This window comes from Lactuca serriola, chromosome 5 (genome assembly GCF_051521515.1).
Source record: "Lactuca serriola cultivar US96UC23 chromosome 5, Lser_US96UC23_V15, whole genome shotgun sequence".
Lineage (NCBI taxonomy): Eukaryota > Viridiplantae > Streptophyta > Magnoliopsida > Asterales > Asteraceae > Lactuca > Lactuca serriola.
Window position 1 is genome coordinate 358,593,846 of NC_136412.1, and position 22,676 is coordinate 358,616,521.

General features: G+C 39.1%; 1 protein-coding gene and 1 pseudogene across 3 annotated transcripts; both read right to left on the reverse strand.

The window, feature by feature from the left end:
* Positions 1-4,834: 4,834 nt before the first annotated feature.
* LOC145055642 (small ribosomal subunit protein eS24z-like) lies at positions 4,835-6,371 on the reverse strand. Of its 2 annotated transcripts, none has more exons than XM_079004008.1 (6): positions 6,240-6,371; positions 5,683-5,762; positions 5,527-5,568; positions 5,268-5,438; positions 5,094-5,180; positions 4,835-5,002 (listed from the first exon to the last, which is right to left on the reverse strand). In XM_079004008.1, exons 2-6 carry the CDS (start codon positions 5,755-5,757, stop codon positions 4,967-4,969), a joined length of 411 nt encoding a protein of 136 aa, XP_078860134.1. In that variant the 5' UTR covers positions 5,758-5,762; positions 6,240-6,371; the 3' UTR covers positions 4,835-4,966. The 2 variants fall into 2 exon arrangements, with proteins under 2 accessions (XP_078860134.1, XP_078860135.1); XM_079004009.1 differs by having other exon boundaries at positions 5,683-5,765; positions 6,240-6,347.
* Positions 6,372-19,042: 12,671 nt separating this feature from the next.
* Positions 19,043-21,012, reverse strand: LOC145052204 (zinc finger CCCH domain-containing protein 26-like; annotated as a pseudogene). Its single transcript, XR_013684021.1, has 6 exons — positions 20,639-21,012; positions 20,495-20,554; positions 20,305-20,409; positions 19,960-20,222; positions 19,578-19,814; positions 19,043-19,483 (listed from the first exon to the last, which is right to left on the reverse strand). The product of XR_013684021.1 is annotated as a zinc finger CCCH domain-containing protein 26-like (transcript).
* Between the last annotated feature and the right edge of the window lie 1,664 nt (positions 21,013-22,676).

Genomic DNA, 22,676 nt, shown 5'->3' on the forward strand with positions numbered 1-22,676 from the left:
ACACACACACAAACACACACACACACACATACATACATACCCACTCACACACACACACATACATACCCACCCACACACACACCCACCCACAAACACACACACACACATACCCACCCACACACACCCACCCACAAACACACACACACACATACATACATACCCACACACACACACACGGACACAACGACCCGCACACACACACACACACCAACCCACACACATACACACACACCCACAAACACACACACATACATACCTACCCACACACACACCCACCCACCCGCACACACACACACACACCAACCCCCCCCCCCACACACACACACACATACACATACATACCCATCCACACACACCCACCCACAAACACACACACACACCCACAAACACACCCACCCGCACACACACACACATACATACCCACCCATACACACACACACACACACCAACCCACACATACACACATACATACCCACCCACACCTACCCCACCCCCACCCTCACAGACACACACACCCACACATACACAAACCTACACCTACCCCCACAAACACATACTCGCACCCCCACCCACCCAAAACCACCACGACAATCACCGACCTACCATCACCACCACCACCACTAACCCGTCACTAGCACCACCACCACCGCTGCCGCCACCATCACCACCACTGACACAATTGCCGCCGCCACCACCATCGCCTGTCATCACCACCACCGCCGCCGACCCGCTACCGTCACCTCCCCCACCCACTCCCTACCATCGCTACCGTTTTTTAAAAATGAAAACCGATAGAAAAATATACGTCTAAACATGTTTTCTAATTTTCTAAAACTGAAAATTAAAAATGAATAAGTTTAACTAAACGTGTTTTCTAAATTTTTCAATGAAAACGGAAAACGAAAATCGAAAAGGGAAAACAAAAAACGGAAAATGAAAATTGTTTTTCCGTAACTAAACGCAACCTAAGGGTGCGTTTGGTTGTGGAAAATTTTCCAAGAAAAATGGAAATTTTGAAAACGCATTTGGTTCGTTCACTTTTCCAAAGTTTTCTAAGAAAATGAAAATTTTCAGTTTTCAAAATTGTATGTAAGTTAGAAAAGCGAATTCTACAGTTTTCCAAAGTTTTCCAAATTTCTAAGGCGGAAAATGAAAACTCCACCGCTTCCAACCAAACGCGTTTTCTAAAATTTTCATTGCAAACTTAAAATGAAAACTCAACTCCCTTTTCTGAAAATATTTTCTTAGAAAATGAAAACAGTTTTCCACAACCAAACGCGCCCTAAGGTTGCGTTTAGTTGCGGAAAAATGAGCCGTTTTCCGGAAAAAATTTCCAAGAAAAATGAGAATTTTGAAAATACATTTAGCTCATCTATTTTCTAAATTTTTCACGGAAAATCAAGGGTGCGTTTGGTTGTGGAAAATTTTCTAGTTTTATAGGAAATTTTTTCAAGAAAAACGAAAATTTTGAAAACGCGTTTGGTTCTTTCAGTTTTCCAAAGTTTTCTAACAAAATGAAAATTTTCAGTTTTCCAAATTATATGTAAACTAGAAAAAGCGAGTTTTACAGTTTTCTAGAGTTTTTCAAATTTCTAAGTTGGAAAACGAAAACTCCACCGCTTCCAACCAAACACATTTTCATTGAAACTGAAAATGAAAACTTAACTCTATTTTCTGAAAACATTTTCTTAGAAAATAAAAACAGTTTTCCACAACCAAACGCACCGCAAAATTTTCTGTTTTCTAAAATTACAAAAAAAATAGAAATTTTTGGAAAACTGATAATCACACACCCATCCCCATTCCCACCCTTATCCCCACAAACACACACACACACACACAAACCCACACACATACACACACAAACCCACACCTACCCCCACAAACACACACAACACACCCACACCCGCACCCGCACCTGCAAACACAAACACACTCACCCACCCAACACCACTACAACAATCATCGACCTACAATAATCATCGCGACCACCACCACTACTGTCGCCATCACCACCACCGCCACCACCACCCCCACCCCCACCCTACCACCGCTATTGTTTTCTAAAAATGAAAACTGATAGAAAAATACACATCTAAACATGTTTTCTAATTTTCTAAAACTGAAAATGAAAAATGAATAAGTTTTAACTAAACTAAATTTTCCAACAAAAACTGAAAAAGGAAAACAAAAAACGGAAAATGAAAACTAAAACGTCCCAAAAATACAACCCAAAAAATTTGTTTTTAAATCATTATTAAAACCATAATATCATCGCCACAGCATAAAATCATAAACCATGTGTCTTAAAATATCATAATATATGTCAACATATCAAATATCAGAGTAAATCTCTCAGGCTAAAGATTGTGGTGTGTGTCATGCGATCATCCCGAGCTCTTCCATTTGCTAGTGGAAGTAGCTAAAACCAAAACTGAAAATTGTAAACACAAAGCTTAGTGAGCTCCCCCAAACTACCACATACCATACAAATAATATACAACTAGGAGATACGGGCCCCGCCCACTCTCATGGAGATTCGGGCCCCGCCCACACATCGCTGTCTAGGAGATTCAGGCCCCGCCTACACTCCGCTACTAACATGCATACAAGTATCACACAGACAACAAGTATATCTATGAAGCAATCACATAACTATACTCAAATAATACTATGAGATTCGGGCCCGCCCACACTCGACTGCTAGGAGATTCGGTCCCCGCCCACACTCAGTTATTAACATATCACATATACGGGTCGGCCTTGGTGCCTTTGACCCGTTCCTATTAAAAGGGAACTCACCTCGCAAGACTGACTACTGAAAACTCGAGTGAGGAATCCCTGTCTGCTGCTCCGGCGAATCTCCGGCTATCAATTCCATAACAACACTTAATCAAAATCTGATAATCCTTCTTAGGGTAAAATGACCATCTACCCCTGGTCAAAGTCAACATCCTTGTCAAAGTCAAAGTCAAGGTCAACTCCCAGTCAACCCCAACTCGTCGAGTCATCTCCCAACTCGGCGAGTTCATGAACAACTCAGACACGTGGTCAACTAAGTCCACTCGTCGAGTTCTTCCTGTCATAAAGATCAGGACACCCCGCTTCAACTTGTCGAGTCTTTTCCTATACTCGTCGAGTTCCCCTGTCTGATTGAGCCATCACTATGGATTAAGCTCCTACCTTCTGGATCCAAGGTCCTTAGTTCGTTTGCTCACTGGAATGGCCTTTCTAAGGGTAAAATGACCGTTTATAACTCTTCTTAAAGGGTTTAGACAAAACCTTAATTCTTTTGGCACATGGATCTTGTCCAAAAATCCTTAGAATCTCAAATCCACGCATGCAAACCTAGATCTAGGGTCTAGCTATCAGATGATCACTAAAAGTCTCAAGCTTGCTTCCATGCATGGCCTTTTTAGGCTCAAAAGGCCATAAATACTTCTTTAGCACTTGCATGAGGACTCTAAGGTCATAAAGTTTGCACATTTATGTCCTCACAGCCTCTCAAGGCACTAGATCTGGAAAAGCAACTCATGGGTCAATACTTACCCACAAGTTAGCAAATCTTGGACCAAAAACCCTCAAAAGAGGTCATAAATAGATCTAAGAAGAGAATGATCAAGTTTGAGGCTTTATTACCAGAAAATGCAGCTAAAGGGATGAAACTTCTGGATCTATAATTTTTCTCTTGAGTCCTCCAACTTCTTCTTCTTCCACAAGCAGGGAATCGGGCGTTACAATTCTCCCCCCCCCCCCCCCCCCTTGTCTTAGACTTCGTCCTCGAAGTCTGCTGCATCTGGGAAAAAAAAAAAAAAAAAAAAAAAAAAAAAAAAAAAAAAAAAAACTCAAGGTAGTGCTCCCTCATCTCCTCATTGGGCTCCCAAGTCCACTATGAGCCCTTGCTGTGCTGTCACTGCACCTTCACTGGCTCAACCCTTTTGTTTCTAAACTCCTTCGTCTTGCGATCCAGAATCGCCACCGGTCTCTCAATGTAATTCAGGTTGTTACCAACTTGAATATCTTTTAAGAGTACCACTGCTGAATCATCCACTAAGCACTTCCGCAACTGCAAAACGTGAAAAGTGTTGTGGATTTTGTTGAGCTCTCCTAGAAGGTCTAATCGGTGAGCAACCAGACCCACCCAGACCAATACCCTAAACGGACCGATGTACTTGGGGCCCAACTTGCCCCGTTTCCAGAACTGAATGACACCCTTCCAGGGTGACACCTTCAGGAGACCATGTTGCCCACCTAGAACTCTAAGTCCCAACATCTCTTGTCGGCGTAGCTCTTCTACCGACTCTGAACAGTCTGGAGCCTACTCCGGGCCTACTGGATCCTCTCAATAGTCTGATTTGTAAAATCATGATTATAAGAACCATTATGGGCCTACCAAAAGCATGAAAAAAGAACAATCTCCATTCCACTATTTAGAAATAAAAAAATCAAAAGAATTTTCCAGGATTCATGTTCAATTAGTTAAAAACAATACTAGTACTAGACATTTCTAAGGATGTTATTATGATCATATCTTGATATTGTATGATTTTAGGACCTCAATTTTACAAAAGTTAATATTATATTGAGAAAAGTTTTTTTTATAAAGATGATTCTTCTTTAGATTCACAAGTTAACCTACTAATTCTCGATTATTGTAAAAAGGGCAGTTAACTTACTAATTTTTTATTTATCAACATATTTAAAAGTCCAGAATTGCTAATGTTTTAATGGATGGCAGGCAATAGTATCCTCTACATGACACGAAGGAATCAATACAACTTCAAACATGAAAATCTTTTAAAGAAAACCAACATGATTTGTGAAGATCAAGATAAAACTACAGAATACCAATCTCCATTTTTTTTAAAAAGTTGAAAACCTACATTTAACTTAATTCCAAGAAATACAACTTCAAAAATGCTAAAACCAACATGCAAAATAACCACACAAAATCTCTCAATTCCTCTCACTTCTTCTTCTTGGCAGCATCCCCAGCCTTTGTCTGCAAAACAAAATGAAACCAAATTTTAAGAAAAAAATCACATAAAAAAAATAATACTAATGTTATAGCAATGTGGGTATAAGAGGTTTACCTTTTTTACACCTCTAATCTTCTTTGCCCTGTTCTTCCTTTCCTTTAGCTGTTTCCTTGACTTCTCAATCTTGGTATCCAATCCATTCTGCAAAAAAAAGAAAAAAACAACAAAAAGCTTAATTTAATATCCAAGAATCATAAAGATTAAAGTTCAAAATTTGTTGAGAATTACCCTGACAAGTCTGTATTTTGGCTCGTATTTCTTAGCATTCTCAACAGAATCATAGATCAAACCAAAACCAGTAGATTTTCCTCCACCAAAATGGGTCCTGAACTTGAATACAAAGATAGAACTTGGGTCTTTCACCTCATACATCCTTGCCAACTTCTCCTTCAATTCAGCCTTAAATAAATAAATAAAATGATTTTCAATAACAAGTTGTTGATTAAATGGTGTAACATATGAATTTATGAATTGATTAGTGTCAAACCTTGGAGACATTTGGCCTGCCAGGATGAAGCACATCAATAACCTAAAAATATCCATGCAGACATTGTTTTAAAAAGAGTTAATTTCAAACATAAAAGTATATTAGCATTATCACATAGTATTATTTTTATAAGTTTAAGTTGTACAAATAACTTACGAATTGCTTCCTGGAAAGAAGTCTATTTGTCATGAACTTCCTTGTTCGAATAGTCACTGCCTTGGTGTCCGCCATTTTCACTGCTAAAAGCAATAGATCCATTAAAATTTCTCATTATTGTCATCAAATACAACAAACATACTAGAGAAAATACGTGGGGCCTAGGAAGGCGTCAATTAGATTTTGAATCGGGTTTATCTTTAGAGTAGAGAAAGTATAATCATATATGCTAAACCAGATTCATAATTATCGAAAATACATGATTTTAAACTAGACTTTATAAGCAACAGATAACACTGTACGCCTGAGTAAGCACTTTCGTGTATCCATAGCCATTTCCTAATTCTTTTCCAACACAAAGAACAAAAACTTTGCGTATAAAAAAATGACGCGATACTGAGGGATTTCAATTGAGCTATTATTATTGAACTAATGCAGACCTGTCATCATAATCATACCGTGGATATTACTACTTTTATGTGAAACAAGTGATTATTCTATTGAATGAAGGAAAACACAGACATGAAGTAATCCGTTACACGAATGAAGAAACGAACCTGAGATTGTCGACTCCGGCTAGTGCGGCGGCGGCTCTGCCTCTTTCTTTCTTCCTGCTGGGTCCTCGGCTCGAATGGGGGAAAAGAGGAAACCCTAGGGAGGCTTATAAACGTATTTGTAGAAGATATAAGGAATGGGTTTGGGTTGATATTATTTGGATTGGGCTTTGCAGGTCCAGTTAAAGAATTTAACAAATTTTCATTTATTATGAATTATAAGTATTAATCAATTGTTTTAAAAAATAATAAGAGAGGTATGTGATTGTCATGTAATTTTATAATGATTGATTCAAATAAATATACGAAATCTAGATACATTGGATATTATGTATGTATGAATTAATAAAAAAAAAATGTCATATAATTATAAAATATAATTTTGATCATAAAATAAAACAGCCACAATCAATGAAGTAAATGAAAATTGGTATATGGAAAATTACAAAATTAGGTTATTATAATAATGAAAGTAAAAAAAAGGGGCTGCAAATGTACATAGAACAGAAGTTAGAGGTGTTACAAAAGAGTAAATCGGATGGCATGTGAGAAATGAATTGAGCGGAGAGATGTTTTTTAAATAAATCGCCTTAGAACACCGAAGATCACTTACGAAGACAAACAAAGACAATGAAATAATAACAAATTAAAGATCGAGTGGAGAGATGTTTTTGAAAGACAACGAATGTAGTATAAATGGGTGACCAAGTCGGAGGTGCCTTTGAGCCGGAGAGCACGAACAAACAGTAAACAACATAGTCAAGAAGACGGATTTTGAATTATGCGTCGGTGATGCTATTTTTGGGTAAGATTAGTCTTGATTCCAGACATTGAAACGTATTTTTTAATTTTTGGTTTAGCCAATATATTTATTTTTCATAGAAAACTATGATTTTGTGTTTATAATAATCTTTTGTTAAGAACTGTGTTTGAAAATTTTGCATAGTTTTCTCGATTTTTGTTTTATTAGGTGTCGCCTTTTCAAAAAAAATCATTTTTTTTTGGCCAAACACATATTCTTCTATCGACAAGTAAACAAAAATTGAAAATTTAAAGAATCATTATATGTGTGGAAGAAAATGATATATTAGGTAAAGTAACATAACGGTCCTGTGAACAAATTATTAAAAATGAATGGTTCATGAATAGTTAACTTAAAAAATGAATTCCAATATAAATTTAGGTACACAAACTCACTATACTACATCGTTTTGTATTATATATTTAAATTATAATTGTCTAATTGTTCTTATAATTCAACTTATAACTTGATTACTTTTAAAATTTTCATAAATTTCACATTTATCTTTCTCTTATATACTTTTCGTTTTCAACTATAATATATATAGTCTATTAGGTGTTCGACAAAAAAATATGATATAAGAGGAAGATAATAGTGAAATTTCAAAAATCTTCAAAGTAAATTAAGTTAGAGGTTGAAGTTTAAGAACATTATAATAAATATATCTAACAAAACTACTAATTATAGTGAGTTTGGGTACCTAAGCTTATATACCCTTAAGGTATATTCACTTTTTCCATATATATATATATATATATATATATATATATATATATATATATATATATATATATATAAGACCCTGGATATTACTTAAAAAAACATGAACGCATTACTAAAAAGTAGAAATATCTAATATGAAAAGTTCATACAACCCAAAACCAATATTATTGCACAAACGAAGTCTTCACTTCCTAATCACAAACCACAAATAGTTCTTGTTGTCCGGAAAATAAATGCATAAATGGTCCTTATTTTCTAAAAAAATGCATAAATGGTGCTTGGTTTAAAAAATAAACAAATGGGCCATTTTTTAAAACAAAATAAATAAAGTTTCCTGTTTTAAAATCTGCCCGAAATCCAGGTATTCTTCTATTTGGCCCTGCATCTTGGTTATGTTGTCATTTTAGGGTTTTCATGATAGGCGAGTACGTTGGGCGTACAAGGTGTACGCTGCGCGTACTCGCGCGCCTCATTTGGACGGGTTCACCCTCAGGTACACTGGGCGTACCCAAGGTTACGCTGGGCATAACCGGTCCAGACCTAAAAACCCTAATTCCTTTGGAGGGCTATAAAAGGAATGTGTGGCTGGACTTCTCAGCCACCATCCCTCAGAGAGAAACCCTAAAGAGAGTGTGCATTCGTTCTTAAGCCATTTTGTGAGTATTCTAAGCTTGGTGGTGCCATTCCAAGGTAGCAAAGGAGAAGAAGAACTCATTGGGAAGGCTAGAAGTGGTGTTCAAGTGTAGATCTGAGCTTTACAAGGGTTGAAGCTTCATTATCAGGTAAAAAGTTCGGATCTTGTCACTTGGTTCATGTTATATGCTTCAAGTACCATTTTCTAGGGTTTTAGTCCCAAAGGTGGAGACTTTTTGTGCAAATGGTCTCCATAAGCTTAGATCCATCATACTTCTGGTCTTTTGGAGTTGTAGACTCATAAAAATGACATCTTGGACGTGAATGTTGCACCATGCATGAGATCTAGGTCCTTGAGTTGGAATAGAATGATGTTAAGAAGTGTTGGAGCCTTTACAGCCATGCAAAGGCTTAAAGGTCTCGACTTTATGGGTTTAGACGCATAAACAGAGTCAGATCTAGAAGTTAGAGTAATGGCTTAACCGATTAAGACCAGAAATGAAGTATGTTAGAATCTGATGGTTACGATGGGCGTAACTCCCAGTACGCGCAACGTACTGGGTGGAGACCCCGATCCATGGGCTGGCGATGTACGCCCCGCGTACATCAACCAGTACTCCCCGCGTACTCACAGGGTTGACTTTTGTTGACTTTTAGGGTTTTGGTCAGCATGGAGACTTTGGGTCAAGGAAGGGTAAAATGGTCTTTTACCCTATGAGGGATGATGATAAGGGGTATAGTTTTAGTTGTGGAAGTCTTTGATTATTAAATGATATTTTTATGATTAGGCGAGGTAGAGTCGTCGTTGGGATTTGGAGATAGCGAGTACGCGAGATCTTAGACTTTCCACTAAGTGAGTTTTCTCACTATACTGTACCCGGAAGGGTTTTATCGTGTGACCGGAAGGTCGGATATGTTATGAGTTATATGCATTGTATGTGATAAGTTAATCGTTTATATGTGCCATGTATGATATGCTTAATATGGGCCGGAAGGCTTTATGTTATGGGCCGGAAGGCGCTGTGATGTGGACCGTAAGGTTAACGTAGGTAGGACCGGAAGGTTTACCTAGTCGGGACGGAAGTCCCCTGAGACACATGGACCGGAAGGTCAGGGCCTGGAAAGGCGTATGTGCGTAAGTTGTATTTTGGGGAACCCACTAAGCATTTATGCTTACAGTTGTTGTGTTATGTGTTTCAGGTACTAGCGAGGACCGTGGGAAGGCGTCGACGTGATCGTACACATTGTCGGGGAAACTATTTTATGATCATTGGGATGTATTTTGTTATGAAACATTGTTCACGTTTGAATTTGGAATATTAAACGATGGTTTTTGATGTTTGCAAAAATGAAAATTTTGTTTTAAAATTTACGTTGTTACAAGTTGGTATCAGAGCCTTGGTTTGAGGGATTCGGATACACCTTCGGGCGTAACTGAACTCAAACCGGGGATTTGAGAAAATTTTTAATTAATAAAAGCAATAAAAATTTGATAAGAGATTTCGAAACAACCAAAGGAGAAGCAGTGTGTATGGTCAGCCAACGCCCGAACGGTAAAATCCCCAAAATACTCTTACAATATATGTTATGATATGATACGCATGCTAGTAGACTAGGTATTTATATTAGGACTAGAGTGGCCTGATTTGTGATGCCTTAGTCTAGGGAAAACTGCTGCTATGAGATGCTTTGAGAGCAAGTGGGTAGCTAGTGCATAGCAAGAATAGAGTACTCATGATCCGGGGTTCGGGGAGGAGGACTTGGGGTGAATGCTGATGCGGTGTAGTTAGTAGTATTGGACCCGTACTACTGAAGACACCGGGTCAGTGGGCAACCCAAGTAAGAATCCTTGGGTATCGGAGACCGAGTAGGGTTGAGTTATTGAGTGCGAGTATGCTCGATGGAGTCTCTGATATTTTTATGTTGTATTTCAGAGGCATCATGGTTGGACCACGCCACAGACCTGGTACGAGCGGTGTGAGTGACGAGGAGCTTCGTCAGATGATTCACGAGGAGGTGGCTGCGGCGATCCGGGCCGAGATTTCGGAGATGTTTGGGTCTATTAAGACCACACTGATGGAGACTTTTGATGAGCGGTACGCCGCGGTGACTGAGGTCGCAGCCGCCGTAGCTACCGCAGCTGTGGCCGCTGCCAGACCACAGGGAGGTGACTCGTTGCTGTTCCGGGAGTTCAGCAACACAAAGCCACCCGAGTTTGACGGGACGCAGGATCCGATCGCTGCGATGAAATGGATTGCTGATATTGAGGGGTGCTTCTACACTTGTTCATGTCCGGAGCATCTGAGGGTACGGTTCGCTTTGAACCAGCTCCGCCTAGGAGCAAAGGATTGGTGGAAGTTCGTGATGGCGATCACTCTTGCGGAGGTTTCAGCCGTGACTTAGGAGAGATTTATTGCTATGTTCAGAGACGAGTATGTTCCCCCGGTGGAGAGGGAACGGTTGGTTCAGGAGTTCTTGACCCTCAAGCAGGGTAATGATTCTGTTACGGTGATCACTCGGAAGTTTCATGAGAGGGCGATGTTTTGCCCTGAGCAGGTATCCACTGAGCAGGCTCGGATGAGCTGATATTTGGGTATACTGAGGAGGGATATCCGGGAGTTCGTATCGAACTCGTCATACCAGACCTTTGCTGAGCTCCAGGCGAATGCCAGGAAGAGAGAGATCGAGTTAGAGACCCAGGCCAGGGAGGAGGCCGAGTCTCAGCGGGTGGATCGGCGGCCGGCTCAGTCCCAGCCGGCAGCCAAGCGGACCAAGTCCGCCGATTCGAGGACGGGAGGTCAGAAGGGCCGCACTTGTGGAAAGTGCGGCAAGGGTCATGAGGGGGCATGTCGATCGGGTGCTTGCTACAAGTGTGGCAAGGAGGGGCACATTGCTAGGGATTGCCCCAAGGGATCTATGGTTTGCTTTCATTGCAACCAGACCGGCCATCGGAAGGCCGAGTGCCCTCAGCTTCGCCAGGGATCTGCGCCTACTGCCAGGGTTACCGAGACTCGGCCGGTGAAAGCCGAGGCTCCGAAGGCTCGTGGGAGAGCTTTTCAGTTGACTGCGGAGGAGGTCCGCGCGACGCCCGATGTCGTAGCTGGTATGTATTCTTTCGTGTATTTACTTTTATGCTAAGATATTGTGCTTATATTATGATATGCGTAGGTACTTTTCTTGTGAATTCTGTACCTACCTTGGTATTATTTGACTCGGGTGCGAGTCGGTCTTTTGTATCTTTGGCTTTTAGCCAGCACATCGGTATTGATCGGGAGGTGATGAGTCGACCTCTGCGGGTTTCTATAGCATATGAGAAAGCGGTATATGCCACTGACATGATTCGAGGATGTGTGCTCGAGATTTTTGGGGTCAAGTTCCCTATAGACTTGGTTCCTATAGCGATGGGGGATGTCTGCGTCATCGTGGGCATAGACTGGTTGAATAAGTTTTGGGGCAGTCATTGACTGCGAGAGACAACTGGTGACTATACGAGACCCTAGTGGGGGAGTGCTTACTGTGTATGGCGAGGGGACCCGGTGTGGGTCAGCGTTTTGTTCGGCTGCCAGGGCGAGGCAGAGTTTGCAGCAGGGCTGCAGTGGATTCATAGCCTACGTGATGGACACTCGAGTGGCCACGGGAAGGCCTAATTCGGTTGACGACGTTCCAGTAGTATGCGAGTTTTCGGATGTGTTCCCCGAAGAATTACCAGGTGTGCCTCCGGAAAGTAAAGTGGAGTTCCGTATCGATCTGGTTCCGGGAGCGGCGCCCATCGCCAAGGCGCCTTATCGCCTCACTCCACCAGAAATGCAGGAGTTATCCTCGTAGCTTCAGGAGCTGTTGGGAAAGGGGTTTATTCGACCGAGTAGCTCACCTTGGGGAGCACCGATTTTATTTGTCAAGAAAAAGGATGGTTCACACCGGATCGATGATTTGTTCGATCAGTTGCAGGGGCATCTTGGTTCTCCAAGATAGACTTGAGGTTAGGTTATCATCAGATGAGGGTTCGGGATGAAGATATTCAGAAGACTGCATTCAGAACTCGTTATGGACATTATGAGTTTGTGGTGATGCCTTTTGGGCTCACCAATGCCCCGGCTGCGTTCATGGATCTTATGAATAGGGTGTGCAGGCCGATGCTGGATCGGTCGGTGATCGTATTCATTGATGATATTTTTGTATATTCGAGGTCTAGGGAGCAGCATGAGGAGCATTTGAGGGAAATTCTTGGAGTATTGAGATCGGAGAGGCTGTATGCCAAATTCTCCAAGTGTGATTTCTGGTTACGGGAGGTCCAGTTCCTAGGGAACCTTGTTAACCAGAAAGGGATATTGGTCGATCAGGCCAAGATTGAGGCGGGGTTGAGATGGGAAGTGCCGAAATCGCCCACTGAGATTAGGAGTTTTCTGGGATTGGCCGGCTATTATCAGAGGTTTATCAAGGATTTCTCCAAGATCGTCGTGCCACTTACTAGGATGACCCAGAAGGGTGTTGCATTATCATGGGGACCGGAGCAGCAGTCCTCATTCGAGACCCTTCGTCAGAAATTGTGCGAGGCCCCGGTGCTTGCACTCCCGGAAGGGATGGAGGATTTTATGGTATAATGTGATGCATCTATATCGGGTTTAGGGGCGGTGCTTATGCAGAGGGGACACGTTATAACATATGCTTCGAGGCAGTTGAAGCCTCATGAGTCGAGATATCCCACCCACGACCTGGAACTGGGGGCTGTGGTGTTTGCCCTCAAGATCTGGCGGCACTATCTTTATGGGGTTCGGTGTACCATCTACACGGACCACAAGAGTCTGAAGTACTTGATGGATCATCCAAATCTGAATATGTGACAGAGGAGATGGTTGGATGTGGTGAAGGATTATGATTGTGAGATCCTGTACCACCCGGGAAAGGATAATGTGGTGGCCGATGCATCGAGCCGTAGGGCGGAAAGCGCCCCGATCTGAGACATTTGTATGAGGTTGACAGTGATGACCCCGATTTTAGACACCATCCGAGGAGCTCAGGCTGAGGCTGCGAGACCAGAAAACCAGAAGAGGGAGCGGGTTGTCGGACAGGTATCGAAATTCGTTACGGATGGTCGGGGACTTATGACTTTTCAGGGTCGGATTTGGGTACCGTTTGTGGGCGGTACGCATACCATCTTGATGGAGGAAGCGCATCGATCGAAATTCTCGATTCATCCCGGGGCTACTAAGATGTATTTGGACCTAAGGAAGGAGTATTGGTGGCCCTGTATGAAGAGGGATGTTGCATGGTTCGTCGAGAGGTGCCTGACTTGTCGTCAGGTTAAGGTCGAGCACCAGCGTCCGCACGGTAAATTGCAGCCACTGGAGATTCCCGAATGGAAGTGGGAACAAATTACCATGGATTTTATCACCAAATTGCCGAGGACTGCGAGGGGAGTCGATGCGATTTGGGTGATTGTGGATAGATTGACGAAGAGTGCTCATTTTCTAGCCATCAGTGAGAGCTCTTCTGCGTAGAAGTTGGCAGAATTATATGTGAGGGAGGTGGTATCGCGGCATGGGGTTCCGATGTCGATTGTTTCAGATCTGGATGTGCGTTTTACTTCCAGGTTTTGGAAGAAGTTTCATGAGGAGTTGGGTACGAGGCTGCATTTCAGTACCGAATACCACCCGCAGACGGACGGACAGAGCGAGCGGACGATTCAGACGCTTGAGGATATGCTCCGAGCATGTGTTTTGGATTTTGGAGGGAGCTGGGACACCTATTTACCTTTAGCAGAGTTTTCGTACAACAACAACCATCATTCGAGCATTGGTATGTCACCCTTTGAGCTGTTGTATGGGAGGAAGTGTCGCACCCCCATCTGCTGGGGAGAGGTGGGGCAGCGGGTGATGGGTAGCATGGAGATTGTACTCCAGACGACCGAGCAGATTCAGCAGGTCAGGCAGAGGTTGTTGACCGCACAGAGTCGCCAGAAGAGTTATACGGACAGGCGTCGGTCCGAGCTCGAGTTTCAGGTTGGTGACCTTGTGCTCCTAAAGGTCTATCCTTGGAAATGAGTGATACGATTCAGGAAGAGGGGCAAGTTGGGACCCCGGTATATTGGACCTTTCAGGGTAATTGCTAGGGTAGGCAGGGTAGCCTACCGGTTGGATCTACCTGCTGAGTTGGGACAGATCCATAATACCGTTCATGTCTCGCAGTTGAGGAAATGTATTGTCGACGAGTCGGCAGTGGTGCCATTAGATGATATTCAAGTGGATGCGGGCCTGAACTATGTAGAGAGACCACTGGCGATCAGGGATCGGAAGGTTAAGGTTATGAGGAACAAGGAAGTACCCCTGGTACAAGTGTAGTGGCAACATCGGAAGGGGTCCGAGCTGACATGGGAGTCCGAGTCTGAGATGCGGGATCAGTATCCAGAGTTGTTTTCAGTATGAGACTTCGGGGACGAAGTCTGGTTCTAGTGGGGGAGAATTGTAACAGCCCGAAATCCAGGTATTCTTCTATTTGGCCCTACATCTTGGTTATGTTGTCATTTTAGGGTTTTCATGATAGGCGAGTACGCTGGGAGTACAAGGTGTACGTTGCGCGTACTCGCGCGCCTCATTTGGACGCGTTCACCCTCAGGTATGTTGGGCGTACCCAAGGTTACGTTGGGCATAACCGGTCCAAACCTAAAAACCCTAATTCCTTTGGAGGGCTATAAAAGGAATGTGTGGCTGGACTTCTCAGCCACCATCCCTCAGGGAGAAACCCTAAAGAGAGTGTGCATTCGTTCTTAAGCCATTTTGTGAGTATTCTAAGCTTGGTGGTGCCATTCCAAGGTAGCAAAGGAGAAGAAGAACTCATTGGGAAGGCTAGAAGTGGTGTTCAAGTGTAGATCTGAGCTTTGCAAGGGTTGAAGCTTCATTATCAGGTAAAAAGTTCAGATCTTGTCACTTGGTTCATGTTATATGCTTCAAGTACCATTTTCTAGGGTTTTAGTCCCAAAGGTGGAGACTTTTTGTGCAAATGGTCTCCATAAGCTTAGATCCATCATACTTCTGGTCTTTTGGAGTTGTAGACTCATAAAAATGACATCTTGGACGTGAATGTTGCACCATGCATGAGATTTAGGTCCTTGAGTTGGAATAGAATGATGTTAAGAAGTGTTGGAGCCTTTACAGCCATGCCAAGGCTTAAAGGTCTCGACTTTATGGGTTTAGACGCATAAACAGAGTCAGATCTAGAAGTTGGAGTAATGGCTTAACCGATTAAGACCAGAAATGAAGTATGTTAGAATCTGATGGTTACGCTGGGCGTAACTCCCAGTACGCGCAGCGTACTGGGTGGAGACCCCGATCCATGGGCTGGCGATGTACGCCCCGCGTACATCAACCAGTACGCCCCGCGTACTCACAGGGTTGACTTTTGTTGACTTTTAGGGTTTTGGTCAGCATGGAGACTTTGGGTCAAGGAAGGGTAAAATGGTCTTTTACCCTATGAGGGATGATGATAAGGGGTATAGTTTTAGTTGTGGAAGTCTTTGATTATTAAATGATATTTTTATGATTAGGCGAGGTAGAGTCGTCGTTGGGATTTGGAGATAGCGAGTACGCGAGATCTTAGACTTTCCACTAGGTGAGTTTTCTCACTATACTGTACCCGGAAGGGTTTTATCGTGTGACCGGAAGGTCGGATATGTTATGAGTTATATGCATTGTATGTGATAAGTTAATCGTTTATATGTGCCATGTATGATATGCTTAATATGGGCCGGAAGGCGTATATGTTATGGGCCGGAAGGCGCTGTGATGTGGACCGTAAGGTTGACGTAGGTAGGACCGGAAGGTTTACCTAGTCGGGACGGAAGTCCCCTGAGACACATGGACCGGAAGGTCAGGGCCTGGAAAGGCGTATGTGCGTAAGTTGTATTTTGGGGAACTCACTAAGCATTTATGCTTACAGTTGTTGTGTTATGTGTTTCAGGTACTAGCGAGGACCGTGGGAAGGCGCCGGCGTGATCGTACACACTGTCGGGGAAACTATTTTATGATCATTGGGATGTATTTTGTTATGAAACATTGTTCACGTTTGAATTTGGAATATTAAACGATGGTTTTTGATGTTTGCAAAAATGAAAATTTTGTTTTAAAATTTACTTTGTTACAAAAGAGGAAGCAATGAAAGGTTTAACAAAAGAATGCAATCCGTTTGTAAAAAGTAGTGTTTATATCATTATATGTTAACTCGAAAAGAGATGGCCATTGCTCCCTATTAGTCACATTGTCACAAAGTTTACTATTAATTCGTCATTGGGTGTCAACTTCTTTGGTTAACCGCCGCAAATAGATCCTAAACACAGAATGATCAGTGATCACCGACCAAAACAAACAACAAGATGCATTTACTAACTTTGTATCGGAACCACCACTCTATAATAAGTATACACTATGCAAGCAAAGTAAAAACATTAACAAATATCTCAAGGTCTATAAAATATTATAAATGAGCACTCATTTAATGGTGGAAGAATAAATTATAACCATAAATGATACATCTATGGAAGGATACATGACTACAAAATATTATAAATGAGCACTCATTTCATGGAAGAATAAATTATTACTATAAATGATACATCAAAATTATCCACTATGATGGAAGGATACATGACTACCACGACACACCGAAAAGACTTATATTACGAGTAAATATGATAAAAGATATTAAGTTTACATCAAATTTTAGTTTGACATTGTTTTTTTTATTTTTTATTTTTGTTTCAAATTTGAAACTGTTTTTTCAACTTTTTACAATTCTGATCACTTGACCGGTCAATCCAGTTACCTGCTCACGTGACATTATGACATGTCAGTTTTAATTATGTGACATGCTAACATTACATGCTAACATGTCAAAATTGGTTTTTTCTCCCACAAAAAACACTAAGTTTTCGTTTTTTTTCGATTTCGAGATTAAGTTTAATTTTTTTTTCTTTCAATTTTGACAATCTGTTTTTTTGTTCCAAATTGACCATCATTTTTTTTTCAATTTCGTTCAGTGCTAACCATTTTCCATTTGAAACCGTATAAATATTTTTTTAATACATTTCAAACGGTATAAATACATTTTTTTTCATTTAAAAACCATATTTTTTTTATAAATACAAGTTTTTTTAACATTCAAACCATAATTTTATGTATAAATATGTATTAGTTATATAAAAATCGTATTTTATATTAAATATGCAACTTTTAAATGAGTTTGGAGGTTTGAAAGTATGTAGTTGATCAAGACCCAAATGTTAAGTTTGAAAACTGTAATAATTTTACATCTTATTCGAAATTTATAGTTAGTTTGGTTATCATGATATAACTAATGCATAACATTATGCTTTGAACGTAAAAAAAAAACATTGTATTTATATAAAAATGTTGTTTTTAAATGAAAAAAATGTATTTATATGGTTTAAAATGTAATAATAATATATTTATACGGTTTCAAATGGAAAATAGTCAACATTGAATAAAATTTAAAAAAATGAAGTTCGATTTAGAACAAAAAACAGAGTAATTGAAAGAAAAAATTAAACTTAGTGTCAAATTTGAAAAAAAAGTGAAAACTTAGTGTCTTGTGTGAAAAAATCAATTTTGACACGTCAGCATGTTTTGTTAGCATGCAACGTCATCAAAATTGATACGTTATCATACCACGTCAGCAGGTAATCAACCGGTCAAGTGGTTAGAATTGTAAAAAATTAAAAAACACAGTGATGAATTTGAGACAAAATAAAAACACATTGTCAAATTTTTATTTTTGTTTTAAACTTATTGTCTTTTGTGCTATTGTATAATAAAAAAAATACATATTATTAGTAGGGGTGTTCAAAAATATCTAAATCCGAACATCCGATCTAAATTTTGAAAATCTGATCCATAATTATTTGAAAATTTCGATATACAAAATTTGGATATCTGATTTTCGATTCGGATTAGGATAACCATTTTATAAATTTTGGCTATTTCAGGTATCCGATAACCATCTTATAATTTTCATATTAGGATAGCCATTTAAACATTTTTTTAAAATTCTCTCTCTCTCTCTCTCTCTCTATATATATATATATATATATATATATATATATATATATATATATATACTAGGTTATAACCCGTGTACTACACGGGGTGATAAATTTAAATAACATACACTCTAAAAAATAGTCTTAATCATAAATAATAATAATTTAGTTAATAGCATTGTACTTCAAATTTTGTAAGTAGTTTGTTGTTTTACTCAATAAATATATGTACATTGTAATTTCTGTAAAAAAATATAAGTATGTTGATATTCCGGTTAATAAATATATAGACTGTACCCACAGGTTCAAACAGAAAAACCAAATACCCAAACGTAAATAACTAATAACTTGAACCGAAATCGAATATTTTTTAAAATCACACACAAATAAATAATAATAATAATAAAACAATAAAAAAAATTCGGTTTGTGCTCGGTTTTTTCTTAAAAGTGACTCATGCTCACCCATATTAATTCATATATAGTTGTTGAAATTAAAAGGTGTCAAAAGAAAGAACCCATTAAATAGTCCACAACATAACTAATGTCATTACCATAAAAAAAGGTAATGAATAAAATATTAGAACAAAAATGGCATCACCACTCATAAAATTAACAAAATCATCCATAAAACAACAAAAAAAAAAACAGTTCATACCGGATAAAAATGTAAAAGTAATAGCAGTAAAAGTATAACATTTTTCCCCGTCTGCATAATTTTATTCAGAACCAAAAACAAATCCCCCATAAAAATCATCATCTCTCAAAAACACAACCCAATTCTAAACAAAACCAATATCACTCTGAATGTGATGGAGATGCAGCATGTTGAGGCGAAGGTGAAGGTGAACCACCTCCTGAAGAATGAAATGTTGAAGAATTCACCCCTCCATTTGAGAACAAAGATGGTGCATTAGCATTAGCATTAGGTAGACTCATGTTGTAGTTGTATGAGTACCCCCATCAAAGGGTGATCATATTTATAAGTTGGCTCAAACTTGCAGATTCCATAAAGACTATAATATGAACACACTGCTTGCCCCTGCATTTGCATTCAAGTAAAATAAGATAAAGCTAATGAAAATCGACCAGTTTATCAAATATCATGTAAATGGGTCGACCCATTTTATATTTACAGGTCTTAGTGGAAGGCCAAGTTAGCCCAAAGAGCTAGCAGCAAGTTGAGCAATCTTTTCCTTTGGGTGATGATATTTGCAGTTCGATCCGTATTTGCAGTTTCCAGTGTGCATAAAATAACGACATTTTGGTTCCCTAGGCCGTTTGTGCAGATTAGTAGAACCAGAGGAATAGGGTTGTTCAATGCTGCCTGGGCCACCATAGATGCTGCCCGAACTTACCAAGCTCAAACTTCCCTGACCAAAACCGAAAACCAAACAAACACCATATCAGACACAATATTTTAACTCAACAAAAAATAAATTACAATTTACTTTATTTTAGACATCATACTTTTCATAACCCACAAACAAAAACAAAATTTACATCAATTAACCTTACCATGTAAGTGCTCCAACCTTGTGTGGGACCAATTCCTTGAGAGTGAGGAAGAACAATTGGTAAATAAGTTTGAGGAATCTATAAAAGAGGATCATAAACATATGTTGCCCTAGGTAATGACCATGTAGAACCACCATTGATAAGAGGTGGTGGTTGTGATGAATATGGCAATTGAATGTTAGATCCATCCATTGATGGTTGTGGATGATGAAAATTGCATGCCACTCCAAATTTACAAGATCCTGTGCACAAGTTTTTTCTTCCTAATTAAGTGTTTATAAGTTAGTTTAAACTATCATTTTAAAGAAAAATAGAAATTGAAAATCAAGATTAGTAAATAGCAACCTATCTCATAGGTAACCGAACCATGTTTAACACCACTGGTCCAGCACCTCTCTTATCACGAGGATTATTGTATTTGCAGGTTGATCCATATTTGCAAGTACCCATCTTTAGAAAATACAGAAAAAAAAGGATGTGAAATTACTTAATTATCCCTAACTATCATCGTCAACATGATGGAGAAGAGACTTACCACACAGTCTGGTTCTCTAACTCTATCTGGAAGCTCGCCTCCAAGTTGAAGTTGATTGGCCTGATTAAGAATCGAATTTCAGACATGAAGAGCAACAATCGTTTTATTTCGATTGAGAAAAATAAAAGGTTTTTTTTTTATTACCTGATCAATGTGGGTTGGATGATTAAACCTACAAATGTTTCCATAGCCACACAAGCCAGTTCTTACACAAAATATACAATCGGGTTCACCAGGACGATCTGGGTAGGGCATCGAACCCGCCATGACAGTTCTGTCTTCTTTCCCATCTGTTTGAATTCTCAATCTCCTTACAGCTTCTATGATTTGAAGAATTTTAATAAAAAATTAGACACACTTTGTAAAAATTAAACCCCAGGATTCAAACAGTTCGTGATCGTAAAAAGATGGGCGTGGGAGATAAAGTAATCAAACTTATCGTATGGAAATGGGAATTGGGAGATAGGGCAAAACAAACAGAGAAAAATTAGGGGGCACTGGAAATAGAACAGATAAAATTAAATTGTAACAGACTAACGCCAGATATATATACAACATTTTTTGTGGTAGTGACACGTGGCATAGTGGTGGCTTAAAAGAGTGTCATGGGATATGTAGGAGAGGTTTTTATTAAGTACTAGTTTATAACCCGTGGGAACCACGGTTATAAAATTAATTAAACTTTAATAGTTAAAATTTAAAATTATTAATAACTTATTTTAAATAAATTATTAATTAAGATGTTTTTTAGTTATATAAAATTATAATCATTGATTTAAATAAATATGTAAAATTATATCACTTTATAATTTGTATTAATTTTATTTAAATTTTTATTCTAATGTTGTTAGTTTAATGTAATTAGAATGACAAATTTAAAATTTAAAATTTAAAATTTGAAATGGAGAATCAATATGTTGACAATTGATATGTATTAATTATAAGACATAATAAGGTGAAACATGGCAAAAGAAAAATAAAATTTGCATTAATTATGAGGCTTAATATGGTGACACTTGTCAAAAAGAGATTAAAAACTACTCTTTTATTAGAATAAGAAGATGGGGATATATATATATATATATATATATATATATATATATATATATATATATATATATATATATAAGTGATGTCATGATAACTTGAAGGTGTACATTGGGGTTTCGGTTTTGGTCATATGAATGACGAGGAACGTACGTCGGTAGAGTTTACAACGACACACAATCGATAGTCTCAAACTCTTGCTTTTTAAAAGAGGGATGTGCACTGAATTACCTTTCAAAGTATTGATGATTTTATATCACTAATGTTATTTAAGTGTAAACGGGTTAATTTGTTGATCAATTTCACTTTGACAATTATTGAACAAATCGGTATGGTGCGGAGTGCACATTTGTTTAATTTTGTTTTTGTTGAAAGTATACTGCTATTTAGGGGCGAAACCCTAAACCGACAGGGGTCCGAGGGCAGCACCTCTGGGAGCGGGGTCCAAGGGGCAGAGCCCCTGGTTGGGGTCGATATTCTAGACCCGAATTTAAGTTAGTTTATGACGTTTTGACAGTTTTAGGACATAAAACTGTCATGTGGCAGTTTTAAGACTGGAAGTTTTTCTGGTTATATGATCATATCCGAAATTTGACAGTTATGGTTATATGATATATCCGTAATTTGCGGCGGTTAACCAAAGAAGTTGACACCCAATGACGAATTAATAGTAAACTCTGACAATATGACTAATAGGGAGCAATGACCATCTCTTTTCGAGTTAACATATAAACACTACTTTTTACAAACGGATTGCATTCTTTTGTTAAAGCTTTCATTGCTTCCTCTTTGATCCAAGAAAACTAAATTAAAGAGAGAAAAATAATGCAATAATACTACCCCGTTTACACTTGTTTGAAGCTTAAGGCGTTCTTATCAATAATTGGCCAAATTTGTCATATTCTTCAACTTGGTAATTTTTTGTGTTTTGGTGATTTTGATTGGTATTGAAAACCATCAGTAAAGTGGTGAAAAATGTTTTACATCTCATCGAGACAAAAAAAAGGTCAAGTATTTATAAAAACAGAATATAAGTCAAAGTACAATTTTACTAGTTGTTACATGACAAAAAAAGGGGCAAACATGATATTTGCATTTTCATATCAGATACTTCGGAGTTGAGAGTTGACACATG